Here is a 12,395-nt window from a genome sequence, read left to right on the forward strand (position 1 = left end):
GAAAACTCTATAGCCTTCAGGGATTTTAAATCCTTTTGGGATTTTCATATAAATTTCATTATCAAGTCTACCATACAAATAAGCTGTGACAACATCCATTAGACATATGTCAAGTTTTTCACGTACTGCTAGACTAATAAGGTATCTAAACGTGATTGCATCCACCACAGGAGAATATGTCTCTTCATAATCAATCCGGGCCTTTGTGAAAATCCTTGTGCTACAAGTCGTGCTTTATATGTTACGACTTCATTTTTCTCATTTCCTTTTCGCACAAATATCCATTTATATCCTACCGGCTTTACATATTTAGATGTTTGGACTATAGGTCCAAAAACCTCACATTTAGAAAGTGAATTTAATTCTGCTTGAATTGTGTCTTTCCATTTTGGCCAATCTTTTCTATTTCTACATTTCTCAATAGATTTAGGCTCAGGATCCTCATTTTCTTTTGCTATTTCAATAGCAACATTATAAGCAAACTCAATAATTTTCTCATTTATAGTCTCAATATGATATCCATTAAGACGAATATCTTTAAAACTCAATAAATTTCTTTGAGACTTAGTAGAATATAAAGCATCATCAATGACAATTTTTGTACCTTTAGGTAATAATATAATAGCTCTTCTAGAGCCTTCAATAAGTTTTGAACTACTTGATATTGTATTAACATGAGCATTACTCATTGTCAAATGAGAAAAATATTTTTTATCTTTGAATATTGTATGTGTTGTAGCACTATCTGCAAGACACACATCTCCATTGATTTTGGGTCCATCGAAATTTTGTTGAATATTCACATTTGTATATAGTTTAGCGGGAGTTTATGGGCAAATTATATAAAGTCGAAATGACGTGAACTTCACTATGAACTTGTAGAAGCTCGTGCAGATAACATGTTATAGAAAATTAATAAAACAATAAATAAAAGTGGATGAAAATACGGGAGAATTTTTCATTGTCTTATTTTCACTTGCAAGGTGCTATTTATAAGCTCCTTTACATTTAATTAATAAATGCATTACATCTAATGAAATAAATTTTCTTAATTATTCTATTTAATGATCTCCTAATTATAAATGAAATAAAATTTTTTATTTTATTAAGATTATAGAGATCCATTTAATTTACAACAAAAACTTCAAATTTAAACAAACGTTGAATTTATAAAAAATGTTAATGTTGTTGAGGTCAGCATTATGGTGGGAAATTCAGTGGCAGCTAATGAAGACCGTAAATGAAAAGACTTAAATGATGAGTGTGATTTTGAAAGATGCTCAACCTTCAGCGCACATAATTTGTATTAAACCCGCAACTTCTCAACAATAGTATCTGAAATATTCCTCATGAATATATATAATTTCTGAGCAGCTACTTGGTCTAATGGAGAGGGGTGGAGCTGCTTTTAAGGTAAGTAAACACCAGAAAATAAAGTGACCGGTTTGAAATACAATTTGTTACATTCCATCACTTTTAAAAGAATTAAAGTACAATGAAAACAGAAAAAGAAAGAATGAGTGAATGATAATACAGTTGAAAATCATACATGTTTGATTGTTGAGGATTTAACGGAGATATTGTTTTGCCCTTTTATTATTAGTATAAATAGAATCCCTACAGGAGCAACATTAATCGAACCTTAAAAGATAATGTCTATTACACAATTACACCAATTTAATTATTTATTTTTCTCCGTTAGTGCTAACAGATTTGTCTTACAATAGATTATATTTCTTACAAAAAAACCTTTTGTAAAAACATTAAATACCTCAAAACTAAGATTTTTCAAAACATCAATTTTTACAATATTTATTTTTTAAAATTTTTCATTTTAAATTATGTCATTTAATAGATAAATTAACAATTTTAGTAACAAAAGGATCTAATTGATATAGCCTCAATGGTTTGGGGATGTAATTAGAATTATTTAAAATTTAAAGATGAATTTAGAATGATGTTTGATGTAATTAACTCAATATATTAATTGATTACAAATATAAAAATTTAAGTAAAAAATTATTTAATTAATTATTTTAAAACCCCAACAAATACAAGGCATAATTATAATTAAGTTACAAGTACAATACTATTAAAATAAAAATAAAAATACAAATACATAAGTAAAATAAATTATTATTAAAATATGACAATAATACACCCTGAAACATAAAAAATCCACATACATAAATTGCCATGATTTGGTCCCGAAACCGAAAACCTCCTGTTTATCAACTATGCCAAGGACTACAATTATATTTCAATATTAAAATTTTCATTTTAATACAACCAACCAATTCAACTCGTTAAAACGCCTCATCAGTTTGACGTACTCCACTCCCATTTTCTTTTAACATTGTGGGGTTTAACTAGTCCCACCAACTGGTTCGGTTTGTCAACACAGTGAAGGGCATTGATACACAGACAAGAACTCAACAACAAAGGTTTTCACAATATACAAAATGTTCCAACTCTATTTGTCACATAATTTTATTCAGAAAGTACTTACATGTACCACAATTTCTGATCCTTCTGAATGGGTTCTATTACTTCTCCAGCCAACTTCTTGTTATCATGCTTTAAACTAGCAATAAGAGTATGTTCGAAACCCCGCATCATCCTCATCAAGCCTTTATTCGGATCACAAATGAACCTGGGAGTATAAGCAAGATTACAAGTCTGAACAAGTTTACATGTTAAATCTGTTCATTATGTTTAAATTTCTTCCAGAAACATGTTATCATTATGATTACAGTACAAACAAGGGCAAAGAAAACATCAAAAGATATTTTCAAAACCAAAGAACCATCAAATGAACTGAATGTAAGATTTTCATGGTCCGGTGTTATCGATGTGATCATCCAGATTTCTTCGTAAAGCCCTGGATAGCAAATGTGATAGCATTATTACATCACCCGTTTTCTAATTTCTATAATTAAGTCACTTAGGTTTACTTGAAAGTTTATAATTTAGGGAACCAAAATCTAACTAATACTGGCCAAGTTCCTAAAGTGGAATGTTAACCTTAACCGAGTCAAAATCATTTATAATTTGCATGACTCGAAATATGGTGAAGTGTCTAGAAAAGGGTAATAAAATTTATTAGCAATTGTCAAGTAGGTTACTCACATGCAGGAAGGTTGGATATGTCGGCGGAAACTGCACAAGGTATTCCCAAGTTTGATAGAGCTCCTCTGATAATTCCGCACGGAAAATAGAGATGCATGCTTTGCATAGTCTTGTTGTCAGCCATGATAGAAAGCTCTTCGGATGTTCCATTTTCGGGTGATTGATCAATTGACATGCGTGTAAGCCAACGAAAACGATTATCTTGCAATACAAAGGTACCCTACAAGATAAATGTCAACAGCTTCATTAAACTTCATCACCGCAAACAGTTTTGGTCGGTTTCAGTTCCTAAACATACTCTGTGATTTGTCTTCAAATTGTCTATCTGCTTCTTGAAGAGTTCAAACCAAAAATCCTTACAGATGAATTTGATTGCTTCTAAATGATCGCTAAAACATGGCCTCTCCATTGTGTACCTGGAAACGACTAAACTTTGTTATTACGACTTGTAGCATTTGAACCTCGCAAATGATCAAAGCCTGAAGATATCAGAATGCATTTCAGCAAATACATTAGGTACTATCATACTTCTTAAAGGCCCCATGGTAAATCAAATGTTGATGTCGAGGGTGACAAACAACATCAACACTATATGTAAAGAGATCATTACATAAGACAACAAGTTCGAAAATAAATCGGACAGGGACATTGATGGAAAAAGTACTGTAGAAGCCTTTGTACTAGGAGTCAGATTGTATTTTGCCCCTTTTTACTCAAAAGATGAGCAAAGCAGTCCCTATACATTAGATCAAAACGTAAACTAGTCCTTCTGTTAAAAATTCCATTTATTTCTACAGTTAAAAATTGGCTACTTAATGTCAACATGAGGTACATGTGATGTACATGTCACTGTTTGGTTACGTCAGCCATACTAGTTTTTAACAATACAAATAGATGAAACTTTTAATAGAAGAGACCGATTTGCTCTTTGATATAATGTACAAGAAACCATAATTTGCCCCTTTTTTTTAGTAGAGGGGGCAAAATGCAATCTAACTCCTTGTACAAGTACCTCTATGGTACTTTTGCCAAGCATTGACCAATATCTTATTCTAAGTAATTCCTTAAAACCATGAGATCTTTTCGGTTTCATGTAGAAACAAATGCATACAAGTTATGAAGAGTCTTCAAGACTGCAAATCAAAATTACCAAATCATTTAAACTTTTATTCTCCATATCATCTATCTTACATTACATCATCAAACTCAATGAAAAATTGGAATTGCTAAGATAATTATATCAACAGTTACAAGCAATACCGATAATTATGAAAGCCAAGGCAAGGAGTTGCATCCATCAACAGATACAATCAGAAATCCAAATTAAGTGTTCAGAAGACTAACAAATCATAATACATATAAAGGCGTATTACTATTACTACAAAATTAAAACTAAGAGCATTCTTTTTCTCACATCATAAACTCACCCAAATTGACATAATCAAGATGGGTTTTCTGAATTCACTCGATTTAACTCAATCTCAAGTAATGGGTTTTTTTCTCCCTTCCTCGAAATCCACACACACACACAAGAGACAATAAATCAGAGTAACTTAAAATCAAGCTAAAATTACCAAAACACAATTCAAATGGGCTGCTCAGATTCATAAATATGCTAATATTAACTCAATAAAAAAATTTGGGAATTCAGGTATTGATAAGATGTGGAAGGGTTTACCGTTCAGAGAGCTGGTGGCCGACCTGATATCCAATGGCTTCGGTCCGACGGGCGGCGAGTTCAGGCTTATTAGCGTAAAATCGGTTGCAATATGTTGAAACCATTTCGGTTAGTAAGCTATCGATACAGCTTTCTGATACGTCTCTCCCCATCCCCTTTTTTTTTTTTTTTTTTCCTCCAAGAAAATGGTTTAAGCTGTCGTCTTCCTTCTTTAAAAACTAAGTTTTTATAAAATTATGAATTTAGTCCCTCTATTGACCAAGTTTGATTTAATTTTACTGTAAAAGTATTCTAATAGTCTCTGTATTATACCTTTTAACTGTATTTTGATCGTGTACTTAAAAATCGTTTAAGCGGGTCTGTGGGCTAAATTTGATAATAATAAAAAGGATATTTAAAAAAAAAAGGGTTTGGGTCGCTTTTTGAGATATTTAAGAAAATAGATCAATTTTGAATAGAGAAATAAAAATACATTCAGCAAAATGTATTTTATACTTATGTAACAGCAAAATGTCAAATACTTTTTTTCGTTTCGATGATAACCACATTTTTTGCGTCCAATTGCAAATGGTAATAAAATATTTTTAATATTTTTAATTTTAATTAAATTCATTATTAAGTTGTTAATATTATTAAAATTATTTTTGTTATATTCAAGCTGAAAATCAAATTTTAGAGACGTACATACACAATCTATCATCAAAGTCACCGCATGTAACTGAACGATACTTTCAAGAGGCGAGATTCTTACATGTGTCTTGTATGCTAGGGGGTGTAGATTGGATCCCACACTTATCAGCATGTTGGTGAAAAGATGGAGATTTGAGACACACATTCCATCTTCCATGCGATCAGTGTACAATCACACTTGAGGATATAACTTTACAATTCGGTTTACTAGTGAATGGGCTAATTGTTACAGGATCAGTGGTCGTTGGCGGTTGGAGCGGCATTTGTGAGCAACTCTTAGGCAAGGTGCCAAACAAGTTTTTTGGTATTCGGATAGAGATGAAATGGTTAGAAGATAATTTTGGTTATCTCGATGATACCTCGAATGCCCTTGAAAAAGAACAACACGTCTGAGCATTCATCCTAAGGTTAGTCAATGATGTTCTAATGCCCGATAAATCTCGAAATCTGGTACATCTAAGATGGCTACTAAAAATCATCAACTTGAAAGAAACGGATCGACTCAGTTGGGGATGTCGTGTTGGCCACATTGTACTGATAGATGTGTTGGGCGGTGGTTGCATACTCATTCTGCAGTCTTGGGCATGGTATCGACTATCATTTTTACGTCCCCGAATCAACGCCCTTTATACTTTCCCACTCGTAACAAGGTAAAATTCATTTGATAATATAGTTATCATAATATTTTTCATCATTATATTTTTGAAATAATATATTATTTGAATAGATGAAACACTCGCACAAGTCATGTAGGACTACCAGAGGAGCTCGAAGATATCCAACTACTGTTAGATCAACGACCGAAAGATGATGTTAGTTTTTAAAATTTTCAATCATATATTGTTTACCTAAGGATTTGAAAGTTAATATTATGTAGGTAATAAAATTTATTATTCTGTATTATAGTTTGAATGGATGTCATAAGCCAATCTGAGAATTTGAGCATGCATCCCGGCTAAATATTTGGCCAATCCCAATATCTAGCATATGAAGGTGCCATTGATAGTTTACGCGAAGGTGGAGGTGCATGAATCCGATCGAGTAATGCGACAGTTCGAGTTTAGGCAAACTATTCTTCCATCACCCCAAGACATCGAACTACTGTACAAGGTCGATTTGCGAGGGAGAATAGACGAAGATTGGCCTACATTCCATGGACAATATATCAATATTTGGCGACCTCTCTCGACTACATATCATGGTTTAGACATCATGGCAAACCATATATTCTGTCTGAGGAGGCAATGACTAGGCAACATCATACTAGGAGGCTAAGACTATAACACCCTTAACCTGTATCCGTCACCGAAATAGTGATTCCGGGAATGCTACAGCAAGTTAACATAAATAAACAAGTAAAAATCATGATTATTACAATATAATTTCTCAAATACCGTAAAGTAATTGACTTACAATCATAACTTACATCTACGAGGCTTAAATCGAGCTTAAGGGACTAAAGAAATAATCTTAAAACTCTCAAGGACTAATTTGAAACAAGTCAAGAAAATTCAAGAAAATATGAAAAATTTCAAAAATAGGGGACACATGTCTGTGTGGCCAAGTCGTGTGGAATGCCCCAAACAGTGTGACTTTTGAAGTTGGGACACACAGCCGTGTCCCAGCTCGTGTAACTCACTAACTTGATACACACGGCCGTGTAACTCTCTGACTTGATACACATGACCGTGTCGCAGACCTTGTATGGCACACGACCGTATGGCAGCTCATGTCCCAAGCCGTGTGTACCTAAATGAACCTTAAACATCAGGTTTACTATTTCAAGATTTCTTGGACACTAAACAATCTATTTACCAGCCATTAGACCTATTTAAAATGCCATTAAACATACTCAAATCATGTTAAATCAACCATCTTAAGCGCCTAACCAATGTACCCTCAATGGTACCACAAGTATACACACTTATATGACAATATAAATCATAAACGATTCATTCATTCAAAACATATAATCTTATCAATTTTAAGCTAAATACCTAACCTTATAACTTGCTAAGTTAAGATCAAACATGTATCATATTTTTTCCTAGCAAAGCTTACCAAAAACTTAACGACAACTTCACAAAATAAACTATATTCAGCACCAAACCTAGCAACCATGTAACCATCATCACATTACAAGACAACATTGATCAAAAGATTAACTAATTACATGCCTTATAGATATATATATACATATCAAACGAGGTCATCGGCATAACGACCTATTACATGCCATATAATCCAAAATAAATGTTCAAAAACTACTGAAATCGGATGGATAGTGTGACTTGAGTGCTGATCCAATCGCCCGTTTTACTAAAAGATATATACAAGAAAATGAAACTAACACAAGTAAGCTTATTGAAGCTTAGTAAGTTCAACAGACAAAAATAATAAATTTCATCGAAGTAAATATAACAATTTAATCAAATATAATCAACAACAAATGTTTCTTGTCATCTACAATTGCAAACCAGTGAATTACAAGTTTAATTCAAAGCTCATATAATAATTTCTGGAAAGCTTACATGTCCACAACGGAGTTAATTCAAGATGTCAAGTACATGTCATGCCATTCAAAGTCATTAAACAAGTTATAGTACAATAATTTACGACCTGATGAACGACTTACAGATACGAGTACACAAATAGTTCAATGGAAACACACCAAACGCTCATAAGAGCTAATCCAACCAATAACACGCCAAACAATCATGAGAGCTAATCCAACAAATAACACGTGCCTAGCCTGTAGGCTATACATCCACCCCCATAACACGTCAAAATATGATAGTATACATGAGGGTTCGTAACAAATGCTGAATCTCGAAATACTCAAGAAAAATATGTAAAGCACGCCACATCAATCTCCACTCCAATCCCTCATAACATGCCATCATTCGGTTATACTCTATCTCACGTTCATCCGGGTCAAGTATCGAAATTTGATATCATTTTCCAAATAGCTTTACATCGTCAATAAAACCATTAATATTCACTATTTTATATCATATCATCATACATTTCATAAAGATATTAAATTACAAATCGAACGAACTTACCTGGACTAAGTCAATAGTTGCAGAAGTTAAGGGACTATTCTATAATTTTTCCTTTTCCACGTAAGTCAATAGGGTCTTCATCTAAAATGTAAAATTTTCTCTTTATTAGCTTATATTTCATATTCCAATTAATTATACATTTTATACCCTTTTATTTTCAAAAATTACACAATTACCCTTGACTTTTACAATTTATGCAATTTAATCCCTTAACCCGAAAATAATCAAATTAACCATTTTCTCAAGTCAAAATTTATAGACAAATAATCTATGCCCTTAAAAAGTCCCAATTATACCTTTAATTCACCATCAAACCTTGAAATTTTGACATTTTAACAATTTAATCCTTAAAAAAATTAATTACTTCATAAAACAACCAAATATCACAATCATAACTTCAAAAACATAATTATCATAAAAAAAAACCAATATTCATCAATGGAAACTTCAAAATTTTTAACAAATTCAAAAATGAAGGTATGAGTTAGCTGGACCTAGTTGTAACGATTTCAAAAACATAAAAATTACTAAAAACGGGTGTCAATTTCACTTACATGCATCCATCAAAAGCCACTGAACCTTCAAACTCTGAAAAATGGAGGTTTAGACCAAAAAATAAGAAAAAATGAAGAAAATGATTGAATTTTCATTATGTTTTAAGTTAATTTTAACTTATTTACAAAATTACCCTTAACTAAATTTTCTTTCAATTTTTTCTTTAATTTTCACTTCAATACCGTCCACTATCTAACAATAAGGTCTAATTCCCTTATTGGCCCTCCCAAATTTATTAGTTAAGCTATTAAATCATCTAAATGCAGTAGTTACTAAGTTTTGCACCTTTTTCAATTTAGTCCCTTTTCTTTAATTAGCTATCTAAACGTTAAAAATTTCTTAACCAAATTTTAATACGACTCTAATGACTCCATAAATATTCTATAAATAATATTTACATGTCGACACGATAGAAATTTGTGGTCTCGAAACCACTGCTCCATCACCACTGAAAAACGGGCTATTACAAAGACAACCCCACATCAATCCTAGGTTGGGAGTGCATGCCTCGATGGAGTCATCATCAACTCCAACCCCACACGAGGCACTAAGGGTCGCACCACCTCCCGGTCAATATGGTTCTTCTGGTGCTTTCACTAACCCCGTTATTTTTACACAAACACCACACTATGCACCACCGTACCCTGCTTCAACGCCTTCTGCAAGTATGTTGTTTGCACTACTTGTAACAACCCGAAAGTCAGAGGTATCAGGAAACATACCCTTAGGACTCAATTTTTGCGAACCGAGATCGTAAATATTTATTATTATATTTATTTATTTTAATTACATTAGAAGTGAACTAAATGATAGTTAGATAATTTTAATTATTAATGTTTAAAATTAAGTACAAGGACTAAATTAAGTGGGTGATAAAAATAGTAATTAATATTCAATTTCAAAGTGGGATTAGATTAAGGGACTTATTAAATAAATAGACTAATATTTGTATGGGTTTCGATAGTAGATGATTATGAGGGTATTATATATATTATATGTATATTAATTATATTGAAACAATTAAGATAGTAAATTATAATAGAATAAAATAAAAAGAAAATGAAATGAAAATGATAATAAAATAAAAGAAACAAATAACTTAGTGGGGGAAGACAAAAACAAATTTAAGCTTCATTATTTCTTGCATGTCGAACTTGGAGGGGGAAGAAGCATTTTTTGCTTTAATCTTTAACTCTTGGAACTCAAATTGGTGAGTAAAATTTGGTCCTTTTTGCATAAATTTTATGTTTTTGGAACCTTGAGATCATAAGTTAAATTGCTCATGTTGGGATTTTTAGAATTGTTAATGTTGTGGAAAATGTTATCTTTGAGAAATTTAAGTTAAGTTGATAGATTTTGGGGTTGAAGTTAAGTGAGAGTACCCTGTAGAATGAATTTAGGAAATTTTGCATTAAGGACTAATTTATATAAAAATTTTCTAATTGAGGGATTAAATGGATAAAATATGATAAATATAGGGATTCTTTTGAGACTATTTATTTTTCTGGAAATTGTTGGTTGAGTTATTAAATTGTATGGTATGAGAAATTATTACTTTAACTAGTGATTTAGTTAGTATTAGCTTTAAAAGAGTTAAGTGTTATAAATTAAAATGTCATGGTGTTAAATTATAAATTTCAAGAATTTAGGGACTGATAGTGAATTATATGTATATTTGATTAGCTATGAACACTAAATGAGGATGGGATGAAGTTAATTTTTATGTTAGTGACTGAGTTGTGTAGTGACCAATTATTAAGGGTTAAATGTTTAAATATAATTTTATAATTGATTTTTAAATTGAATTATTGAAGTTTTGAGTTAGTTAATTGAATTAGATTATTGTATTTAGATCAAGAAACGAGTAAAGTGGTCATTAACCGAGGGAAGGAGAAAGTTGTCGAATAATTAACCTTGATCACCGAAAAGTCGTCGATTAATTAAGCTCGATCACTGGAAACTATTGTAAATTCAGTAAGTTCGTAGTCTTTGAACTCAAACTTTATTTATTTAATTTAAATGCCTAATTATTACTTTGATATCTTAATTATATATATATGTAAATGATTAAATTATGAAATGAGAAATTGTGAATTATTTATATGAAATGTGGCTTTATGAAATGAATCAATGAATGATTAAAATTTAAATTGCTTAAATGAAATATTATGGAGTTATATTGAATGTTATGAAATTCGATCATGGATATAGCATAATAGATTAATACAAAAGATTTATTATGAATTGATGGAATATGGAATTATGCAATCGAAATTTTTGGTTTATCCGACTAGTGCTAGGCGCAATTTATCGTTGGTACATCCAACTAGTGCAGGGCACAACTATTGTCGGTTATCCGACTAGCATTGGGCGCAATCTTTGTCGATTTATTTGACTAGTGCTGGGCACATCATTATACTTGTTGGTTTATTCGACTAGCGCCGGGTGCAACCTTTGTCAGTTTATCTGACTAGTGCTAGGCACATCATTATATTTGTTGGTTTACCCGACTAGTGCTGGGCACAACTTTCGTCAATTTGTTTGACTAGTGCTGAGCACATCTATTGTCGGATATCCGACTAGCGATGGGCACAAATCTCTGTTACAGTTTATCCGTTAAACACCGGGTACCATACACTAAATGACTCGTACAAATCAAGTATATTCAAAACATTGAAGAAGATTGGTAAATGAGAACTATTAAGAAAGATATATATAATTATGTATACTCGGGTTGAATTCAATGATAACCAAATTGGATTAAGCTTTATATAAATTAATTTATGAAATGATGGTTATTAAATTAATTTGTAGCTCTTTGAGTCAAGTAAAGTATTCGTTAATTGATCGTTACCTTATGTGCAGGTTAGGTGCCTACTTTTGATTGACATTTCGGCATTCAACATAAATCCCGAACTCAAGTTGGTGATATATTTCTTTTGTATCTTAGCATGTACCTAGGCTGTCAATATCAAAACAATGATATTTTGATTATGGTTAATTCTAGTGAAGGTTACTTGTATTGGATGTAGTTCTATAAGTTGTGATTGAAGTGTTACATTAAAACATAGTTATATATAGATGTTTGGAGTTATTTATGTAAATGCTTTCACATGGTGGTTATTTTAGTGAATTGGTTACTTTGGTATTATGCTATTGATGTGCTTGAATTAGCATTAGAAGAAAGTTTATATATATGTACTCATGTTTATATATATATATTTGGTCATTTGGTTGATGTTAGAATGTGAAAGCTTGGTTTGAGTTATATGTCTACT

General features: G+C 31.6%; 1 protein-coding gene across 2 annotated transcripts; it reads right to left on the bottom strand.

The window, feature by feature from the left end:
• Window positions 1-2,120: 2,120 nt before the first annotated feature.
• On the bottom strand, window positions 2,121-5,021 carry LOC107895008 (trafficking protein particle complex subunit 6B). 2 transcript variants are annotated; one of them, XM_041085064.1, is made up of 4 exons: window positions 4,808-5,021; window positions 3,428-3,545; window positions 3,130-3,349; window positions 2,121-2,881 (listed from the first exon to the last, which is right to left on the bottom strand). In XM_041085064.1, exons 1-4 carry the CDS (start codon window positions 4,957-4,959, stop codon window positions 2,697-2,699), a joined length of 675 nt encoding a protein of 224 aa, XP_040940998.1. In that variant the 5' UTR covers window positions 4,960-5,021; the 3' UTR covers window positions 2,121-2,696. The 2 variants fall into 2 exon arrangements, with proteins under 2 accessions (XP_040940998.1, XP_040940999.1); XM_041085065.1 differs by having other exon boundaries at window positions 2,121-2,653; window positions 4,808-5,020.
• Window positions 5,022-12,395: the final 7,374 nt, after the last annotated feature.

This window comes from Gossypium hirsutum, chromosome A13 (genome assembly GCF_007990345.1).
Source record: "Gossypium hirsutum isolate 1008001.06 chromosome A13, Gossypium_hirsutum_v2.1, whole genome shotgun sequence".
Taxonomy (NCBI): domain Eukaryota; kingdom Viridiplantae; phylum Streptophyta; class Magnoliopsida; order Malvales; family Malvaceae; genus Gossypium; species Gossypium hirsutum.